Raw genomic sequence first — 23,541 nt, 5'->3', positions numbered from 1 at the left:
CTGTTGGTGGGAATGCAAGTTGGTACAGCCACTTTGGAAAACAGTGTGGAGGTTCCTCAAAAATTTAAAAATAGAGCTACCCTATGACCCAGCAATTGCACTACTGGGTATTTACCCCAAAGACACAGATGTAGTGAAAAGAAGGGCCATATGCACACCAATGTTCATAGCAGCAATGTCCACAATAGCCAAACTGTGGAAAGAGCTGAGATGCCCTTCAACAGATGAATGGATAAAGAAGATGTGGTCCATCTATACAATGGAATATTACTCAGCCATCAGAAAGGATGAATACCCAACTTTCACATCAACATGGATGGGACTGGAGGAGATTATGCTAAGTGAAATAAGTCAAGCAGAGAAAGTCAATTATCATATGGTTTCACTTATTAGTGGAACATAAGGAATAGCATGGAGGACATTAGGAGAAGGAAGGGAAAAATGGGGGGGGTGGGAATTGGAGGGAGAGATGAACCATGAGAGACTATGGACCTGAGAAACAACCAGGGTTTTAGAGGGGAGGGGAGTCAGGGGATTGGTTAGCCCAGTGATGGGTATTAAGGAGGGCACGTACTGCATGAGCACTGGGTGTTATACGAAAACAATGGATCGTGGATCACTACATCAAAAACACTAATGATGGGGTGCCTGGGTGGCTCAGTTGGTAAAGCAACTGCCTTTGGCTCAGGTCATGATCCCGGAGTCCTGGGATCGAGTCCCACGTCGGGCTCCCTGCTCACCAGGGAGTCTGCTTCTCCCTCTGACCTTACCCCCTCTTGGGCTCTCTCTCTCACTCTCTCTCAAATAAATAAATAAAATCTTAAAAAAAAAAAACTAATGAGGTATTGTATGGTGACTAACATAACATAATAAAATTGAAAAATAAATAAAAAATAAATAAATAAGTAAATAAATAAAATCTTAAAAAAAAAAAGAATTAGGAAACTGAATTCAACACAGTATATAAAGAATTACATAACAACCAACTGGGTTTTTTCCGGGTATGCAAGGCAGGCTTAGTATTAAAAAATCAATTAATGGAATCCATCATATCACTAGACCGAAAATAAATATCATGTGACTATTATCCATAGATACAAAAAAGCATCTGACAAAATTCAATGCCCCTTAATACTCTTAAAAACTGTCATTAAACAGGGAATAGAGGAACACTTCCTCTATTTGATAAAGAACACGTACAAAAAAAGTTGAAAATAGAGCTACCCTAGGACCCAGCAATTGCACTACTGGGTATTTACCCCAAAGATACAAAGGTAGTGATCCGAAGGGGCACCTGCACCTCAATGTTTATAGCAGCAATGTCCACAATAGCCAAACTGTGGAAAGAGCCTAGATGTCCATCAACAGATGAATGGATAAAGATGTGGTCCATATATATACAATGGAATATTATGCAGCCTTCAAAAATCGAAATCTTGTCATTTGCAACGATGTGGATGGAACTAGAGGGTATTACGCTAAGTGAAATAATCAATCAGAGAACGGGAGGTATCATAGGATCTCACTCATATGTGGAAGTTAAGAAAGAAGACAGAGGCTCATAGGGGAAGAGAGGAAAAAAATAAAAGAAGATGAAAGCAGAGAGGGAGACAAACCATAAGAGACTCTTAATCATACGAAATAAGCTGAAGATTGCTGAGGGGAGCTGGGTGAGGGGAAAGGGTAACTGGGTGATGGACATTAAGGAGGGCACATGATGTAATGAGCACTGGGTGTTATATGTAACTGATGAATCACAGACCTCTACATCTGAAAGCAATAATACATTATATGTCAAATAACTGAATTTAAATTTTTAAAAATGGAAAAAAAATACAGTTAAAAAATAATATATTTTTAAAAATATAAAATAGGCAAATTCTCTAAAAAAGGAAGAGGAAAGAGAAAGTAGTGTGACAATATTAAGCATAAGGGGTCCTAAGCAAATTTCTCCTTATCCCCTTGCTGGTTCAGAACTCTGTTTTCATGCCTACCTTCTCCCTTTCATCCAAGAATCCCTCCTGAAGGATTGTTCAGTCCCTCAGACCAATTTAAATTAAACTAGTTTTTCTTTTATATATATGGCTCAATAGTTTAATGGAAAAAGCCACACAAATATTTTTGTTTAGAAGACATTTTAAATACTAGGTCAGAAGGGATAGCAGAAGATCTTGTTTCATTTTATTAGAAAGAATTAAAAGAACAGAAGGAAAGGTGAAAAGTCTCTATTCTTATTGAATGAAATCTTCACAAGTGTTAGCAATATTTTGAATTTCACATTTTAAATGCATCTGACATTTTGTCATATGTATTCTGTAGCTAAACACAAATGACAATCCATTATTTTGTATTACATCATACAATTCATTCTGATAAAACTTCAGGTAGAACCATACCAAGCTATGTTAAGTTTCTCTCCATAGGAAAAAGTGAGTAAGCAGAAGGCAAAGTAAAGTAAGATTCTTACCTCTTTCTGGCTTCCTCATATTGCCAGTTAAGTCTGATTTGGTCTACAAGATTTGTTTTGCATTCACTGGCAAACTTCCAGGAATAGAAGGAAGAATGAAAACACAGGTTAAAAAAATTTTTTTTCAAAATAGTAAATTCAGTTAAATTTTTAGCAACAATTAAAAATGTTATTTTTATTTCTCTTTTAGTGTCAATTTTTGGAATTGGCTATGGAACAAAAAGCACTAAAACCTCCAAATTTGAAATGTTATGCTGGCTTTTTTTTTAAAGATTTTATTTATTCATTTTGAGAGAGCATGTGTGCATCTGACGGGGAGGGGGAGGAGTAGAGGGAGACGGGGAAAATCTCTCTGTGCTGAGCACAGAGTCCGATGTGGGGCTTGATTTCATGACCCTGAGATCAGGACCTGAGCTGAAACCAAGAGTTGTATGCTCTACTGACTGAGTCACTCAGGAGCCCCCTGGCATTTCTTATAATATCTCTTGTTACAAACCCTGTTTTTGAAAAGTGTGTCTTATATACATACCACCTACTGCAAAACTGACTCAAAATAGTAAGGTAGATGGACTGCTCAGATGGCCCCAATGATCTCTACTTTTGGTTATTGAGACCATGTGTAATTCCATCCCCTTGAAAGTATGTTGGACCTAGTGACTTGATTCAGTCCCACAGAATGGAGTAAAGGTGATGGTAAATCATTTCTGTGATAACATTACAATGGATTGTGACTTCAATCAAGTTAGCTAACTTCCTGTATTTACTTTTCAGCTTGGATATTTTGATGAAACAAACTGCCATGTTGAAGATACCAATATGACCAGGAACAGAGGCCCTTTAGTCTAATAAACTAAATCCTGCTAAAATTCATGTGAACTTGAAAGCAGAGCTTTCCCTGAGTTGACTCTTCACATGATACTGAACCCCCACCTAACGAGGCACCACGACTGCAGTTTTGGAACTCAAAAAGCAAAAGATCCTTCCAGACTCCCGGGCCAAACAAACTCTAAAATAATAAATGTTAGCTGTTTTCATATGCTATGTTTTATATTAAATTTGTTATACACCAAGAGCTAACTAAGTAAGGCATGGTTTGTTTATGTTTTTGTACAGGAATGTGATATTGTAGAATGTTCAGGGCCTTAAAGGGCTGAATTTAAACACATGCCTCTCATAGCTGCAAGACCTTAAATAATTTGGCATCTCAGTGTCCTCTTTATACTACTTACTAGAGATGGGAACAACTACTTAAAATTATCCTTATTCATGGGCCTTTGCAGTATATTGAGATAATTTACTTCTGCAGTTATTACAACTGCATAACAAGTTCCACCACAGGTATTTTTAGGACATTTCTACCTTTATCATTACAAAGGTTTTGCTGTGACCCATTTCTCCACAAACTAGTTAGGGATATCTACATTCTAGTTCTAATCTTGTGACAAAAAGCAATTATTAACAGAATTCAATCATACACTCAAAAACTTTTGAAAAAATGCTGGACATTTCTGAGTTACAGAATCTTCTCTATAGGCTACAAAGAATGACCATATTCTTTATTTTTTTTTTAATTTTTATTTATCTTTTTGAGAAAAAGAGACAGCGAAAAGGGTAGGGGGAGAGTAAGAGAAAAAAATCTTAACCAGGCTCCACACCCAGCAAGGACACCACCATGGAGCCCAACGAAGGGCTCAATCCCTCCACCCTAAGATCATGACCTGAACGGAAACCAAGAGTCAGATGCTTAACTGACTGAGCCACCCAGGCGCCCTGAAAATGATCATATTCCTTAAACATATGGCTATATACGGTTGAAAAAAAAAGTGTATCTTTAAGAACAATATTGAGAAAAATGAAATTAGGTTGTTCCACCAAATGCAAGACATAGTCATTATTTACCACATTATATTTCCTAAAGGGGTAATATTTGGTAAAATTTCAAAATATTACCTTATTATTTAAAACCCTGACTCTTCTTTAAATATTTTTTCTTTTATTTCAATATTTTTTCTTTAATTTACTGATACCTAATGAGGAAAATAAAAGGCAGTGCCACTGGCTTTCCACTTGGTAATAAATACCAAATTTCATTTGGTGACACTACAAAAGTAGTATTTTTAAATATTTACAATCCTGCTTTAAATGGTAATGATGAATTGTTGGTTAATTCAAGGATTCACAAATTATGAAAAGGGATTTTGAAAATTTTTCCAGGTCTGAAACAAAATTAATTTTAATTCAGGTCTATATCCTGACATTCTTTTAGAGTAATAATAAATGCTATGAAAGTACAAACCACAGCTACAAAGCCATGAAAAAGCACTGTTCTAAGTCAATGATCAATCAATATGGCCAAGTTGCAAAATGGAAGCTGCCACCTATTTTTTAAAGTTTTATAAGAAAACATTCACAACAGTTTGTTTATCTAGTATCTCTATCTGCTTTAGACTTGAATAGTTGACAGACACTGCATCCCTGCAAAGCCTAAAATATTTACTGACTGGTCCTTTACAGAAAAAGCTTGTCAATCTGTCCACTGAAAAGTCAAGTCCAGGGGCGCCTGGGTGGCTCAGTCGTTAAGCGTCTGCCTTCGGCTCAGGTCATGGTCCCAGGGTCCTGGGGTCCTGGGACCCCACGTCGGGCTCCCTGCTCGGCAGGAAGCCTGCTTCTCCCTCTCCCAGTCCCCCTGCTTGCGTTCCCTCTCTCGCTGTGTTTCTCTCTGACAAATAAATAAATAAATCTTAAAAAAAAAAAAAGTCAAGTCCATTGAAAAGACATTTAAACTCAACTCTGAAAAGTATTCTACCATTTTTTTAAAAATCCAGATCACAAGGATAAAGGTGGTTTTAACAATTCAATTGCACCCATATCGCTGAATTTTCACAAGTGGATAGCAGATACAGTATTTTGGTTTTGAACTTAACTGCATAAGAAACAAAATATTTCTGAAATGAAAAATGAAACAAAATTACTTATGGCAAACACAAAATAAGCCCTTTTCTCTCTCAGCACACTCATTTCTTGTCCCTTATCAAGCATACCTCTCCGAAGATGTCAGTCTGAGATCCAGCATCATAGAATTGTTGAGGCAAACAAGATTCTAAAAGTGGACCAGCATTATGAGGAAAATCTTGTAGAGGGTCAGTAATAAAGCAGTAATTCTTGAAACCATCGGTAAGCATAGCCAGGCTCTGTAATATAGTGAAACGAACTATTTGAATAGATTTGTCATTTCATTTCTGTTCCAGGTCTCCAACTTTATCACTGGAGAGGTGGCCCACCCCACTCCCCATTCTCATTATATTTAAAGGAAATATTTTCCACTATATGCACCTTTAATAAAATTCCTAGTAATTTAGTCAGTGATTGAATAATGGTAGTAAATTGTGAGTAAAATGGCAAATAATTGTGGTAGCATTTTTACCAGTTTTTAAAACCTTTATATTTCTTAGAGAAAAATGTGAATGATGATATTAAAAAACTGTTAACACTAACAGCCTCCCTGGATATGTTCATACAGAAATTAAAAAGAACTTGAAAACAACACGAGATTATGCTTATGTACTTTTTTAAAAAATTGAATACAAGTTCAAATAATACATATTTAACTGTTTTAAACTGAGCCATTCTGTGGGTTAGTACAATTGCTATATTGTACAACCACCACTTCTATCCAGTTATAAAACATTTTCATTATCCCAAAATAAAATTCCTAACTCTGAGTAGATAGTCACATTTACCAATCCCCATCTTTAAGCAACAGCGAGTCCCTGTTTTTGTCTGTCAATTTACTTATTCTGAATATTTCATATGAATGTAGACACAAATTCAAACAATTTGCACCAGGCTCCTTTCATTTAGCATGTTTTTGAGGCATGTACACAGTAGCATGTACAACATTTTCCTTTTTACGGCTGACTAATATTCCACTGTATGCATAAACCACATTATGTTTACACATTCATCATTTGGTGTGCACAAACTGTTTCTTTCCTTTCACTATTGGAAATAAACCTACTGTGAGTATTCATGTATAAGCATTTGTGTCAATACTTGTTTTCAATTTTTCAGGGAAAATATCTAACCAGTGGAATTGCTACATCATATGGAAAAACTATGCTTAATTTTTTGAAATACTGTCCAACTGCTTTCCAGAATGGATGTACCATTTTACATTTAGCAACAGTGCATAGTATTTCCATTTTTCTATATTCTCATAAATACTTATTTTACATTTTTTAAATTGTAGACACTGTATTGTATGTGAATACAATTTCATTATATTTGGATCTGCATTTCCCTAATGATTAAGATTGCTTAACATCTTTACATATTATTATGGGTCATTTGTATATCTTCTCTGGAGAAATGTTTAGTTAGATTTTACCCCCTTTTAATTGTGATTTGTTAAGTTTGAGAATTCTTTATATATTTCACAGGATATTTTCTATTTTTTTTTAAGATTTTATTTATTTGAGAGAGAGCAAGCACGAGCAGGGCGGAGTGGCAGAGGGAGAGGGAGAAGCAGACTCCCTGCTGAGCAGCCTCAACTTTTTTATGTGTGGATATCTAGTTTTCCCAACATCATTTGTTGAACAGGTCTTTTCTCCACTGAATAGTCTTGGCTCTCTTATTGAAAATCAATTAACCATGTATGTGAGACTTTATATATGGGCAATCTATTCCACTGGTCTATATATTTAGCTTTATGCCACTAGCACACAGTTTGTAGCTTTGTAGTAAGTTTTGGTATCAGGAAGTATTAAGTTCCTCCATCTTTCTCTTTGTTTTTCAAAATGTTTTTGTTATTTGAGGGTCCTTTGAAATTCCACACAAATTTAAAGATGGCTTTTTCTATTTCTGGAGGAAAAAAGCCACTTTGAGGTTTTCATAAATATTGCACTGAATCTATAGATGCTATGAATAATATAGTCCTCTTAATATTAGCTCTTCAAATTCATTAACACTGGATAACCTTAATTTTTGTCTTACTTATCTCAATAATGTATTGCAGTTTTCAGTGTACAAATTTTTTACCTCCATGGTTAAACTCATTCGTAAATATCTTAAAATCTGATACTACTACATGGAACGTTTTTGTCAATTTTCTTTGCAAACTGTTCATTCTTAGTATGTAATATTCTGGTTTTTTAAATCATTTATCATAGTTGTTTTTTATCATTTCTGTATCTGTCAACATTTTCATTTTGTGCATATATGGTTCTGTACATTTACTTTATAGTTTTTCTTCAAATTTTTCCTTAGATTTTTTTTATTATGTTCAGCTGGCCAGCATATAGTACATCATTAGTTTTTGATAAATAGTGTTCAATGATTCATTACTTGTGTATAACACCCAGTGGTCATCACATCATGTGCCCTCCTTAATACCCATCACCCAACTTTTTTTTAAGAAGATTTTATTTATTTATTTGTCAGAGAGACCATGAGCAGGTGGGGAGGGGTAGAAGGAGAAGCAGGGTCCCTGCTAAGCAGGGAGTCCCAGGTGGAATGCAATCCCAGGACCCCGAGATCATGACCTAAGCCAAAGGCAGATGCTTAACCAACTAAGCCACCCAGGCATCCCCTTCCTTAGACTTTTTGATCATACCTTACACATTGGTTTTATAATATTTGTATAGAATGTTTGGTATCTGAAATTCCTTATGCATAGTTTCTGTCAATTTACCTTGCTCTTAATAATGTACCATGTTTTCCCATTGAAAACTGAATATTTAACTATCATAATGTGGTAACTCTAGGAAACTAATTACCCACCTTCCCCAGGGCATTCTTTTTTTTGAAGTCCATTTCTGTGAGACTTTTGCAAATTATTTATCATTTGTAATCATTACTGTAATCACTAAGGTCTGTGTTCCTTTAATTTACACTCAAATTCTTGACTGCTGAGTTCCTTGAGTGCAAGGAGATGAAGATAACAAAAACAGACCACCTCTCTGGCTTCCACAGATAAGCCCTGTTCTCAGGCACTCGTTCATAGTCTAGCTATACTTGCCCTGAGGCTAGAGATCAACCTTCTGTAAAAGCTTAAAAGATGATGAGAACTTTTCTGAGGATCTTTTGCCTCTGGAAAGATTTTTTAATTCCTCATTATATACGCTGCTCCAAATTGCTCTAATGCCCCACTGTCTCACCGTAACTTCTCATCAGGGCCTTAAACGATCTCTTGTATGTCTTCACTGATAATCTATTGTCCCAAGCACATCTACGTTTACAGTCTGCCCTGTAATTTTTAGCACACTATCTGATGCTTTTCCCACATGGGTTCTCCAAATTAAGCAAAATGAACAACTCACATCACTTTTTTTAGGTAACCCCGAAACAGGTTAGAAAGCAAATATGTAATATTTTGCAAATAAGGTCTCCTATAATCCCTCTGATTCAGGTATGAGGGGAACTAGATTAATGCTTGGTCAAAACCAGGGCAGTAGTACAAAGGGGAAGGGATGGGCAAGGCTAAGTAAAAATGCCATGAAGTTTCCTACTGTTTTAAAGATAACTTTTTCTTCATTGTGTATTTTTGCTTGTTTTCTATAAGCCTTTGTCTGTTTTTCAGAGTGCCTACAAAGTTAGTTAAGATAGCTTCTCATTGTTTTTTGTCTGTTCGTTTCTGTGGGGAAACAAGTACCTGGAGGTTCTGAGTGTGCCACTTTGCTGATGTCACTCCTGTTATGGTTTTATAACTGATATTTTACATCCTAATTCTGCATGGTCCAAAAGTAAACTCATATGAATGCTAGTTTGTGGAAAGTTAAAGTGTGGGTTCTGGTAAATGAAACATCTTAGTGTGAAACTAAACAAATCAAATTTCCAATCATTAATTTTATACTTCTGAATATATCACTCTTCAGCAAACTCAGGGACCAGAATGCCCAGGTGCACTGTAACTTGTGTGTCTTAATATAGACTAAGATTTGTTAAAAGGGGACAATTTTGTTAAGTTATTATAAAAAAGATAAAATAACTTATTGGATTTCACTGAACCTTAAATTTACCAATTTTGGTGAAAGAGAAAGATGCTCTTGCCTCTCACCAGAGCTCCTTATAGTTTGAGAGGCTATGCACAGAGATGCTGAGGACTAAAAGTTCTTCTGGAAAGTTTATACACTTTCTCCACCAAGACAACATGGTAGTTTATCAAGTGCTGTACATTGTGGCCACAGAGAGCATAGCTCAACCAACCCAATATCTGCCTATCTTTTCTGTGAAAAAAACATGATTCCTTCTGAAATTTTATCTAGGATTACATGGGTAATGCACACAGCACACCTTGTTCAACCCCACAGATTTCTTGTTACTATAGTTCAGAATAAATCTAACAATTATACATTTAGTTATCATGACCTGGAGAGGTGATTTAAAAATACATTCTATTCAGCAAGTCTGAGGTAAAACCCAGAGATCTGCATTTTTACTACCACCCAGAGAATTCTACATAGTTCATCCTAAAGTTCCTTGACTTAAGGAAGCAGTGCTATACATTCCATTTATGTGTGTAAATGTCTCATTTTGCTAGCAATTTGATCTTTGCCTATACGTTTTACATTACATAGAATCTAGATAAATGTCTGTGAGGAAGTAGGTGCAGTTCGTCTATTCAATAAATGAAGTAAAATTGAAAAAAAAAAACTACAAAAGAAACAACTGAATGCATTCCCATATCAAGAAAAAAAGACCATCATACCTTCATTTGGAAAAGTTTGTGTTTTTAGAAAAAGAAGCTGCATGAGTTAAAGGGACAAAAATTTAAAAATAAGTCAACAAATAAATAAAACTAAAAAGATCTCAGATGTATATTTTTAAAACATCCACATTAATGGAATACTATGTAGCTGTAACAGAAGAGTGAAGAAGCTCTTTGTATAAACAAACAGAAAAAGTATAGGATATTCTTATCAGTAAGATAACACAAAACAAATAGGGTGTATGTAAATAACTAGCTTTTGTGTGAAATAAGTTAAGTAGCTTATTTGTGTGTGTCTTTATAAACACTAGAAAAGTGCCCAAGAAAATAATAAAAGTAGTTATTAGGAATGAGGATATAAGGGGATTGTAAGACTTATCATATACCTTTTGAATTATTTTGGCTACTAAACAACATGAATGTGTTACCTACTATAAAATCTTTTAAAATATATACAATTACATATTCGTATATGATAAACATATTAAGTTGGTTTAATGTGTGTAAAATACATGTGTGTATTTTTTTTTTAACAATAGAAAGCATGTATATGAGCAGGTAAGCTAGGCACCTTACCTGCATCAGGTCCCACCTCTCCTTCTCACCAGTGCAAATGGCTTTCTTAATAGTCCTGAGCTCACTCACTATAGCGTGTGCCTCATCCAGTTTGTAAGTGGTGTGAGCACTTGACATCTTACGATCAATCCTTGTTAACAAAGGAAATTAAGAGTCACTCCACACTGGATCACATTTACATTAAATAAACAAAAATGGCAAAAGTTCCATAGGAAAGTGAGACAGTAGGGCAAAAGCCTCCAATAAAAAGAAGTGAGACCTGGCTGTACAGATGAACTCCTTTGTTCTGTGAGCATCTTACAGAACTGAGGAATTTCCCATGTGCACACCCCTTAGAGCAGAACCACATCTTCTTTGTTTATCTCCAATATGTAGGTTAGTGGTCAAAAATGTTTATTAAATACACATGAATGAGATCTCTGTGCAAGCAGAATATTTGGGAAAAAGCTAAAAGTAGCAAATTTTCAGTAACAGCGCACTGGTGAAAGTTAGAAAATTGTATATTTCCTCTGTATATCTCTTTTATTTCTGATTCCAATTATCACTGTGTCTCCTAATCATCTGCTCCATCTTTCCTTCAATCCAAATATACACAGTGTATACTTTTTCATTCTCTTTTTTATTTCTTCCTCCCTTCTCCCTCACTCACTACTCCTTTCTTTCAATTTTTTATATCTGTCCATGCACACTCACGCATACATCTTTCTTTCCTTCCATTCACACAGATATCTATTCAAACTAGTTTACTTTGTCCCTTCCTTCTCTCCTTCCATTACTTCCTTTTCTTACTTCTCTCTCTCCTGCCTGCCCCTCCCTCCTTCTTTCCTTCTCTCCTCCTCCTCTTCTTTCCATTCTTCCTTCCCTCTCTCCTTCCAGCCAATCTGCCCCCGTGCACACAAGGCCTGATGTGGGCAGTGGAAGCGGAGTGCTGACCAAACCAAGGCTTGCCTCCGGCCCTCACGGACCAGGCGGCCTCCTACAGCACACCCTTTGTCTCACCTCCCCTACCTAGGTCGTGAGCGTTGGAAACCCTCAGGGCTAAGGAGGTTGGAATACTTTGGTCCAGAAATGGCATGAACTCCTTCTCTGGAAAGCCATTAGCAGGCCTTTCAGGTTCCAGCTCCGCCATTACACGGGTCCTGGGGCTAAACTGTGACCAGGGAATCTGGATCCTTAGCGGCCAGCCCAAACTCCCAATTTTCCACTCACGAAAGCATCCTGGTAGGTTGGTGAGTACCAGTGACACTTCAGCATTACAGAGGGACCCTGGGCAAGTCACTTCAACTCTTTACACCTCAGTTTAATGATTCCCCCATTTAATGAGAAAATGTCAGGAGAAGTCCTGAGTCCCCTTCCATGGAGTGGATGCAAGTGCATCATGGGTCCACACTCATTCAATAATGACACCCTTACATCCCAATACGGCCTAGCCATGTGGGTATTCTTCCATAATGGATCAGTTATAGAGTTAAATGTTTCTCAAACACATGTTACTTTGACTGTTCCTATAAAGCAGAAGGCTTTGCTTTTATATTTTTATTAAAAAGTACATGTATTTTTAACTGTAGATTGCTCCACACACACAGAATAAGTGAGCATGAACTAAAACTTGTACTATGGACATATTTTTTCTTGTTTCACTAACTCCAAACTTCTGCCGTTTTATTCAACAGTTCACGTAAATGAATGGGGTAGTAAGCTTTGACACTACATTACCTTTGTGTTCTCATCAGAAAGTCCCTGGCAAAGAACCAGCACTTGTCGCTATGGAAAATTGGGAGCCAATAATGAGGATGGCAGCAGTAGGCATATTAGCCCTTAATCATTTAAAAACCTTTTACATGGTCCCTCAAAATCATGCCCACTTCCACTAAAATGACTGGATTTGTTCCTCTCTACCAACCAGTTGAGCCTTATAGACTTATACAAGTCAACTGCAATATCTATGAGGTGTCCACCCTCTACTTTCTTACCCAGCACAACTTCACAACAAAATCAATGTAACTGATACCAGTTCTGCATAGGGAGCACCTGTGTAGCTGGGCAGCATGATGGACAAGCAATGGAACCAGAAGTCCAGAAAGAACTCCTAGTCCTAGCTCTCGTGCAAGTTAACTGTGTCACCTGGAGAAGTCCCTGAACTCCTAAGAGCCTTGATAACTTCATAAAGATGCTAAGTTTGCAAACCCAGCTGATCACCAGAACTATCTGGGTCTCTGATGGATATACAATGACTATAGGTTCTCTGTAGATGAAACTAGGAGATTTACTAATCTACCAACTAAGTCCCAGAACCATTACATTAGAAGAGCTTCTTACACTAATTATTTTGATCTGGTCCACATTGTAAAACAGTTATAAATTAGACTGAACTCCAAACAATTAACACACTTCTAAATACTCAGACAACTTAGAGTAGAAAGAGTTCTGTGATACAGAACTATTCTTTATACAAGGACAAAGCAACACCAGAAATAAATACGGATTCTGCTCTATGTCCAATCTGGAGGAAGAGGCTGGGAGTGAGATCTCTTGTACAGGGCTGTTCATCTAGGGAATCTGGAACATGAAGACATATGATGTAGGAAAACATAAAAATAAAAGGAAAGAACACGTGGTTTTCCATTTGCCCAGCTTTACAGACAATAAGAGTCTCTAAAGCAAGGCAGAAATAAAAGAACATCCACCTCATACCACTAGATCTCCAAAGATGTGGTCCAAAATTTCTTCATGAATGATCTGAACTTATTTACATAATAATGGCTCCTTTTATTTATCCTCTGATAAAGACGTACACACACACAAACACACACAGACGCATGTGTGTAATTTAATTTTAAGTTTTATAGTTTAATTTCATTAATCTAATGAAATCTGTAAGACTTCCAGACAAAACACCCAAAGCCAAGGAAATTTGATTTCTCTGTAGTAGTCAATGACCAGCCCCTTTGCTAACCAGTTCTACTGCTCTGACAAGTACAGCAAATAGATCATCATCTGACACTGACACCCATATGGGGAGAAATGAAACTCCACTACATGGAACAAAACTTTTTCAATTGCTTGAAAATCAAAGCTAATCAAACAGCCACAGAAGCACAGCCACACACAGCCAGTGTTCAGGCGGTGATGCGAGCCGCTACGCACGTCAGCCCCAGCTTTATACTTAGGTGTTGTGACTTCCTTATGGCTTTTAGTAGCAATAAAGCTAAAGTGTGGCCACCAGTAAACCCAGGATTGAGTCAGCAGCCTGTCAAGGCACCAGGTTCTATGATTAGGCCCCAAATCCCCTCAGGGAGAGGGATCAGCAGCCCCATAATTCATCCCACCAGGAGACACTGCAGAGCCCCTCAGAGAACGACAGTTCAATGTTAAGGCCATGGACCTGCACTTTGGCATCAGCTCTATCCAACTGGCTCTGAGACCTCAAGAGAATGCAAATTTGCCTAAAACAGCTGTTTCCACTCTGTTCCAAGGATGTCCTGGCATGAGGAGCAGGAGCAGCTATAGGAGAGCCTGTCTAGGGCTTGGGACCTCACCTTTGTTTCAGCAAGCACCTTCCCTTTGCTCTGCCTCAGACATTCCGGTTCCATAGAAGATGTCATTTGCAGAAAAGGAAAAGTAAAGAGATTGCAGTGTTTAAAAAGTGTGAAAGCTACCAGGGAACATGATCTTGAAGTCCTAGTACTTCAGAGAGAAAATTGTTATTTTAAAATACATTACTAACTCAGGGAAGAGGTCAAAGACGTGTGCTCTGAAAACTATGGACACTTATGAGAGAAACTGAGGAAGACACAAAGAATTGGAAGCCCTTTCCATGCTCATGGATTGGAAGACCAAATCCCATTACCATGGTGAAGTCACGACCCGTAGCCATGTCCACACGTAAGGCAATCCCTACGAAAACCACACCAGCATTTTTCACAGAGCTGTACCAAATGCTTCTCAAAGAGGAGAGCCCCCAGCAGAGCCCCCCGAGGAGCCAAGGGAATGTGGAAAAAGAACAGCAAAGCCGGAGGCATCCCAATTCCGGACTTCAGGCTGTATGACCAAGCTGTCCTCACCAGGATGGTCATGACACAAAGGCACACACATAAAGCTAAGGGAACAGACTAGAGAACCCAGAAAGAAATGGACCCTTCACTTGATGGTCAAGTCATCTTGGACAGAGCAGGAGAGAATATCCAAGGGAAAAAGACAATCTCCTCCACAGATGGTGGTGGGAATGCTGGACCAACAGCATGCAAAAGAAAGACACGGACCCCTCGCTTCCCCCACACACAGAAAATCAACTCAAAATGGATGAAAGACCTACCTGGTAGACGGGAACCCAGCAACACCCTAGAGGAGAAGGCAGGCAGCACCCGCTTTGAGCTGGGCCGCAGCAACTTCTTACTCCACACATCTCCAGAGGCAAGGGAAACAAAGGCACAGTTGAATGATTGGAACATCATTGGGTTTAATGCCTTGGGCACAGCCAAGGAAACAATCAACCAGGCTAAAAGGCAACCTCCGGAATGGGAGAAGAGATGCCCAAATGACACGCCCAAAGGCCCTTCTCCCACTCGACCCCTCAAACACCAAAGCTCCAGCCAAGACAGGGGCAGAAGACATGAACAGACATTGCTCCAAAGAAGACACATCTGAGTGGCTAACGAACACATGAAGAAATGCTCCCCCTCCCTCATCATTGCAGAAATAGAAATCCACACTACTGTGAGATGCCACCTCACACTGCTCAGAGTGGATCAGATGAACAACTCAGGAGACAACAGATGTGGGCCAGGATGTGGAGAAAGGGGAGCCCTCTTGCACTCTTGGTGGGAATGCAAAGTGGTGTGGTCACACGGGTAAACAGTAGGGAGGTGCATCAAGAAGTTAAGTGGAGCCCAAGCATACGACCCAGCAATTGTATGGGAAGTCTTTAGCCAAAGGATACCCAAAGAGGGACTTGAAGGGGCACATGCACCCCAATGTTGAGTGTTGTCCACCATAGCCAAACTAGGGGAGTGGCCCAGATGGCCACTGATGGGTGAAGGGAGAAAGAAGATGTGGTACATATACCATGTAATATTACTCAGCCATCAGAAAGAATGAAATCTTGCCATTTGCATCAACATGGTTGGAGCTAAAGGGTATTATGCTGAGCAAAATAAGTCAGTCCAGAAAAAGACAAATACCATATGATTTCACCCATATGTGGAATTTACAAAACAATAGAAATGTACTAAGGAAAAAAACCCCCAACATATCAAAAAAAAAGAGAGAGAGAGAAAAGAAAAGAAAAAAGAGAAAAAAAAAAAAGAAAAACAGACTCCTAACTCTAGACAATACACAGAAGGGTGACCAGAGGTGAGGTGGGCGGGGGATGGGTATAACAGGTGATGGGGATAAGAGTGCACTTATCATGATGAGCACTGAGTAATGTATGGAAGTGTTGGATCACTAAATTATACACCTGAAACTACCATTAACACTGTACATTCATATACTTAAAAAAAAAGAAAAAGAAAAAAGGATAGTAACCACATGGATTACTACCATTAATTCAAGGCTACTTATAATATTCTAGACAAGTCAGCACAATGGTCACTATTTATAAATGGAGGAGAAAAGGTGACACAAAAATGTAAAGCATGTTCCCAAGTTCAGAAAGTGAAGACAGGCTCCAAATAGAGAATGACGGCATTTAATAAGTATACAATTAATTTTCTTAAGAACAATGTTATCAATTGTAAAATAACTTGTGTCCGTTCAATTTGCTGACTTAGTATAACCCACAAAGTCAAGAAATTCATTCCCAAACTCTTAGTAAGAATAAAGATTCAAAGAGGAGGAAGACCGATAGACCATACCATCAAACAGAATGTAGTGTGATGATGTAAACATTATATTATCTCGTGCCGTCCAATTCAGTGGCCACTAGCACCATGGTTCTCAACTGCAGTGAAAAGTGTCTGTCCAGGAGATATGTCATTGTTGGTGTATATTTTGGGTTGTCACCACCAGAGAGGCACTAACTGGCATCTAGTGGGGAGAAGCTAAAAATACTGTGAAATACCCTATAGTGCACAGGGCAGCCAGAACAAAATACCACAGGACAGCTGAGTATCTCAATTATGCCGAGTTGAACAAAGGCTGAATTGACCATATGTGGCTAATGAGCATTCGAGATATGGCTTGTGAGAATGGAGAACTTCCTTTTAAGGTTTAATTTAAAATAACTTAAGCTTAATTTAATAATGATTATACAGCTTTATTTACATATACATAAATTATAATGCTATAGAGAATGAGTATAAATTTAAAAATAAGAATCTTTTTTCTCAAATATTTCCATTTAAACTAATGAGCATCGTCAAGGAAAAGAAAGATTCTGAAGCTTAGGTTTGGGGGAAAAGGAGCATAAATAAAGCATAAAAGGGAATGCCCACGCAGCTTGAGGACAGATGCGCAGACACCACACAGGTGAGCCCAAGAGGAAATCGCAGGAAAAGCGCCCCTTCCGGGATCACGGGCAACTCACTCTTGCAGCGTCTCCACCCCCTTCTCCTTGTACTGCAGTTCTTGCTTCATCTGGGTCAGCTCTCGTTTTAATCTGGAAAGCTAAAGACAAATTACGTTTTGTTTTTTTTTTTCCAAAAAAAAGCTGTGGTGAAAATGACTTCTACAGTTGTTAGCACTGTCATCTAAGTTCCTGATCGGCTCACGACCCACTGGATCATCTATCCTCTCCACGAATTTCCATCCTTGGGCATACACAGCAGCCATCCTGGAAGGAGTGTCTCCTTAGATACAAGAATCCCAGATCACTGACACGTTCCTGCCTCTGTGGAACTGGCAACTGCTTTCTTTCTCAAGGTAGTGATTTACACATTCCAATCAGCAAACTACGCCATACTCATTTCATCTTCCCTCTGCTTACTACTTAGATCCCACACGTGAAGTGCTGTTGCTGAAAGCATGCTGTCCCACTAGGGAAAGTCAATCCCCTGAGTGCTTAATTCAACAGACTGAGCACCCACTGCAGGCCTGTGTCAAGACTCAGGGGCTGGGCCTGGCGGCTCGTGTGTTTCGTCAACGCCGCAGGTGTTTTTCTCAGGTGCGCTAGATCCTGAGAACCCCTGCACTGAGACACACCAGAAGAGGCGGCTTCGTTTCCAAGATGTCCCCCTTCCCACACAACCAAGATAAGGGACTGAGGGATGAAACGGGGTGGCACATAACGGATTCCGGTGTCACTGGGAAGGAGCATCAGAACCGTCTGGTCAAATGCCACTGCAGGGAGGATTTCCCTAGGAATACAGCAACCGGGGAAGACCAGCAGATGCCAAAGCTGCCGAGGGTCAAGGCTGCCATCCCACTAATAAAGGGAAGCAGTCCTTTGAGATCAGGGCCTAACGTCAAAAAATATTTTGAAATGGAAGTAAATCTTGCCCCATAACACTGAAACGTATACAGACAATTTTTTGTTACATGAGTTAAGGTTTTAACATAAAACATTTTTCTTCCTATTAAAGGAATTAAATAAACCACGTTCAGTGATGTTACACAAAAAAATACACATGGGTCATCGCCCAATACACTGAGAATCTCCTGACCTCCACAGTTTCCATCCCAAACCCCTGAAGAAAGTGAGGGACTTAGGAGACCTACCTTATCATGTATCATCAGTAAAAAGTATACTGCACCAAGCGAAACAAAACAAAACAAAAAACACATGCCATCTATCTATCTATCAGAGGGAAAGGGAGAGGGAGAAGCAGGCTCCCCACTGAGCAGGGAGTCTGACACAGGGCTTCTAGTTGTGATGAACATTCATTTTACTCACCCTGTCCCGATGACTTGCTATTTCTGCTTTAATTTGAAGTGGGTTGTACTTAGTATTTGTTGAATATCCTGAAAAGGCTACATAAATAGAAAGAAATATTTTATTCTACAAAATATCCTTTAAAGTAAGCAAATGCATTTAGACAAAATAAGTCCGATCTGTCTTACTATAAATAATTAGTCCTTAGTCTCAGACATACAAGTTAACATTAGCGTTGGCAAGGAAAGAATTCATGTTTCTCACACTCAAATTTCCTTAATAGTTGATTATTGGGTGATATTTTGTTGACAGATAACATGATTCTAATGATAAAAAGAATCTGGGGGCGCCTGGCTGGCTGACTCAGTTAAGCATCTGCCCTCAGCTCAGGTCATGATCCAAGGGTCCTGGGATGGAGTCCCACACCGGGCTCCCTGCTCAGCCGGGAGTCTGCTTCTCCCTCTCCCTCTGCCTCTGCCCCCTGCCTGTGTGCATGCTCTCAATAAATAAACTCTTAAAAAAAAAAAAAGAAAAAAAAAAAAAGCCCCTACAAATCAAAGAACCAATAAGTGAGGACAACAAGGCTTCACAATACAAGGTTGGTAGACAAGAATTAACTGCTTCCCTATATGGTATTAATATATAAATGTGACTTGAAATTAAAGTAAACTGTCATTTATATGATACCACAAAATATGAAATACTTAGGAATACATCTAACAAAATTTGTACAAAATCTATACAAGGAGAACTACAAAACTCTGAATAGAACCAAACAACTAAGCAATTAGAAGTATTTCATGTTCATGAATTGTCAAGATGTCAGTTCGTTACAACTTGATTTATATATATTCAGTGTTATCCCAATCAAAATTCCAGAAACCTATTTGTGTATATCAACAAACTGATCTGAAGTTTATATGGAGAAGCAAAAGACCCATAATAACCAATGCAATATTAAAGGGCAGGAACAAAGCCAGAGGACTGACACTTCCAGACTTATTACCAAACTACAGTAATCAAGATAGTGTGGAATTGGTGAAAGCAATAGACAGATCAATGAAGTAAAATAGAGAGAGTAGGAATACACCCTTACAGCTAACTGATCACTGGCAAAGACAAAAGACAGTTTTTTCAATAAATAGTGTTGGAACTATTAAAAAAAAATTCTAGTCACAAACTCTGTATCATTCACAAAAATTAACTCAAAATGCATCCCATATCCAAATATCAAGTGCAGGGACACCTGGGTGGCTCAGTCAGTTAAGCATCTGCCTTTGGCTCAGGTCTTGAGCTCCCTGTCCTGGGACCGAGCCCCGTGTCGGGCTCCCTGCTCAGTAGGGAGCCTGCTTCTCCCTCCCTCTCTCTGTGATAAATAGGTAGATGACAGATGATAGACAGGTAGGTAGATAGATGATAGATATAGATAGACAGATGATAGATAGATGATAGATAGATAGATAGATAGATAGATAGATAGATGATAGATAGATGATAGATGATAGATAGATGATAGATGATAGGCAGATGACAGATATAGACTAGATAGATAGACAGATGATAGGTATCTACCTATCATGAATAGTAGGAAGACTGTAGTAGATTTTTAGAACAGTGAAAATACTTGGTACTGTAATGATGGATTCCTGCTATTATACATCTGTTTATACCTATACAATTTACAAAACCAAAGTGAACACGATAGATGATAGATGATAGATAGATAGATGATAGATAGATAGATAGATGATAGATAGATGATAAATGATAGATAGATGATAGATGATAGATAAATAGATAATAGATAGATGATAGCTATAGATAGATAGATAGATAGATAGATAGATAGATAGATAGATAGATAGATAGATAGATGATAGGTAAAAAAATAAATGTCAAGTGCAAGTTGTAAAACTCCTAGAAGATAATACAGGAGAAAACCTAGATACCTTGGGCAAGGTGATGATGTTTCAGGTACAACATGAAGGGCACAATCTAGGAAAGAAATCATGGATGAGATCAACTTCATTAATACTAAAAACTTCTGCTTTGTGAAAGACAGTGTCAACAGAAGGAGAACACAAGCCTCAGAAAGAGAGAAAATGTCTGAGACATACCTGATAAAGGACAGTCATTCTAAGTATATCAAGAACACTTAAGACTCAACAATAGAATAACAAACAACTCAAACAAGGCGGAAGCCTTAACAGACCTCTCACTGAAGAAGATGTGCAGGTAGCAAATAAGCACATGAAAAGGTGTTCCATTTCCTGTATCATCAGGAAATGCAAATGAAACAATGAGATATAACAACACACCAACTAGAAGGGCCTAAATCCATAAAAATGACAACACCAAATGCTGGTGAGGAGGTGGAACATAAGGAACTCTCATTCATTGCTGGTGGGACTGTCACAAAATGGAACATATTCTTAACATGTGATCCAGCAACTGCACTCATTGGTATTTACCCAAAGAAGCAGAAAATTTATAGTCACATAAAAACCTGCCAACTCAAAAAACAAACAAACAAAAAGACCTGCAAACTCTACCAAGCACATAATTTATAAGTGCTGAACATGAAAGCAACCAGGATGCACTTCAGTATATGAATAAACAGTGGTTCATCCAGACAATAAAATATTAATCATTGTTAAAAAGAAACTAGTCGTCAAGTCTTGAAAAGACATGAAAAACCATAAATGTAAAGAAGTCAATCTGAAAAAGGCTACACACTACATAGGTCCAAGTCCATGATATTCTGGAAGTGGATAAAGTATGGAGACAGTTAAACGCTCAATGGTTGCCAAAGGTTAGGGGAAAGTAATAGTAGGAAGACTGTAGTAGATTTTTAGAACAGTGAAAATACTTGGTACTGTAATGATGGATTCCTGCTATTATACATCTGTTTATACCTATACAATTTACAACACCAAAGTGAACACTATAACTAAAATATGGACTTTGGATGATAATGAAATGCTAATGTAAATTCATGAATTGTCACCAATGTGCCACTCTAGTCCACAATGCTTATATGGGAGAGGACATGCATGTGTAGGGTCAGTGAGACATGCAAACGTTCTGTTGAATTTTGCCGTGAACATGAAACTTATATAAAATATAAAGTTGTTTTTTGTCAAGAGAGCTCCAGATTAATATGTCAGTATACAGCAGATCTGAGGTCCTTCAAGGTTTTTTTCCACATACACATTGAACTGAAGGACCCACACTTTTATTCTGCTTTGTTTCTTTTTGTTGTTATTACTGCTGTTTTTAAAGATTTTATTTTTAAGTAATCTTACACCCAACATGGGGCTTGAATCGACAACCCTGAGGTCAAAAGTCACATACTCCACCAAGGTGCCTGTATTCTGACTTGTTTTTGATGGATAACTAGCTAAAACGTAACACATGTCCTAATTCTTTCTTATTATTTCATTTCAATGCCAGTGTAGTTACCACACAGTTACATTAGTGTCAGGTATACAATATAGTGATTTAATAATTCTATACATTACTCAGTAAGTGCTCATCACAGTAAATGTACACTTCATTCCTCTGTTTCACCCATCTGTCCCCATCCTCACCGCTGATGACCTTGGTAGTTCTACAGTTAAGAGTCTGTTTTATGGGTTGTCTACTTTATTCCTTTGTTTGGTTTTTTTCCTTAAATTCCACATATGAGTGAAATCAGGGTATTTGTCTTTCTCTGACTGGTTTACCTTGCTTAACATAATACCCTCTAGTTCCATCACATTGTTAAAAATGCAAAAATTTGGGGAGAGGAAAGATGGCAGAGGAGTAGGGGACCCTATTTCAACTGCTCCCGGAATTGAGCTGGATATCTACCACTCCACTCTGAGCACCCATGAAATCAGCCTGGGATGTAAGAAGATTTGGATCTCTACAAACAGAATATTGCAGGCAGTTGGTTTTGAGATATGAAGCGGGATGCGTGATTCTGCGGGCAGATATCAGAGGATAAACGGCAAAGAGACGGTGCCTGGCCATGGGGATCCTACAACACCAGTGAGCAACAGCCTCACTTGCTGGGGACGGGGCACAGACTCACAGACCGGCAGCGGCGGGGAAAAGACTTTAGGGCAGCCCACCGGGCGGAAACCTAGTGGCGGGGTCGCCCGTGCGAACTGGGAGCGGCTGGTGGTTTTAGAAGCATAAAGGGCAGAGACCTGCCCCAACCTGAAGGAAGGACTGGGAGCACTGCGGAGGGGCGCACAACCCAGGACGCTGCAGTTTATAGCAGCACAGATAGAAACGGAGAAAATATGGCCTGGAGAGCTCACTGAAGAACAGATTGCGATCTCTCTGCTCTGAGGCAGAGGGTTGGAAACAGTCTCTTCTGCTCTGACTCGTGGAAGAGACGCGGAAAGCCACCAGGGAAAGCCGCCAGGAAACAAAATCCCCCAAAACTGATTCCTGCTGAGCAAATCCCCTGCCACAGGAGGCAGGGCAACTCTGCCCAAACAGGGTTGCCTGAGTAACAGTGAGGCAGGCTCCTCCCCCAGAAGGCAGGCTGGGAAAACAAGAGGCCAGCAACCCTAAGGTCCCTAGAAAACAGGAGCATCTTGCTCCGGTTGTGGTCAATAATTTGGACTCTATACATTCCCTCAACCAACCATCAAAAGAATGACTAGGAGGAGGAGCCCCCAAAATAGAAAAGACTCAGAGATTATGACTTATGCTGCAGATTTACAAATGGATGCAGATATAACCAAGATGTCGGAGATGGAATTCAGGCTAGCAATTGTGAAGACAATCGCTGGAATGGAGAAATCAATTAATGGCAACATAGAGTCTCTAAGGGCAGAAATAAAAGCTGAATTGGCAGAACTAGAAAAGGCTATCAATGAGATCCAATCCAATCTAGATAATCTAACAGCTAGGATAACTGAGGCAGAAGAGCGAATAAGCGACCTGGAAGACAATATAATAGATAAAAAGGGAAAAGAGGAGGCCAGG

General features: G+C 38.7%; 1 protein-coding gene across 1 annotated transcript in view; it reads right to left on the bottom strand.

The window, feature by feature from the left end:
- The window catches only part of LOC110591784 (protein WWC3-like), a gene marked incomplete at its 5' end in the record, with an annotated part of 91,250 nt that extends 72,599 nt beyond the window's left edge, over positions 1 to 18,651 (bottom strand). Inside the window, 5 exons of the mRNA XM_044912037.1 lie at positions 2,468 to 2,541; positions 5,509 to 5,658; positions 10,749 to 10,878; positions 17,275 to 17,354; positions 18,580 to 18,651. Of these exons, the coding sequence (XP_044767972.1) occupies positions 2,468 to 2,541; positions 5,509 to 5,658; positions 10,749 to 10,878; positions 17,275 to 17,354; positions 18,580 to 18,651 (506 nt within the window). The remainder of the gene's footprint in view (positions 1 to 2,467; positions 2,542 to 5,508; positions 5,659 to 10,748; positions 10,879 to 17,274; positions 17,355 to 18,579) is intronic.
- Positions 18,652 to 23,541: the final 4,890 nt, after the last annotated feature.

The sequence above is a fragment of the Neomonachus schauinslandi genome, chromosome Y, assembly GCF_002201575.2.
Source record: "Neomonachus schauinslandi chromosome Y, ASM220157v2, whole genome shotgun sequence".
NCBI classification, from domain to species: Eukaryota; Metazoa; Chordata; class Mammalia; order Carnivora; family Phocidae; genus Neomonachus; species Neomonachus schauinslandi.
The sequence above is the reverse complement of the archived record's forward strand: the minus strand, read 5'-3'. Positions and strand labels throughout refer to the sequence as shown.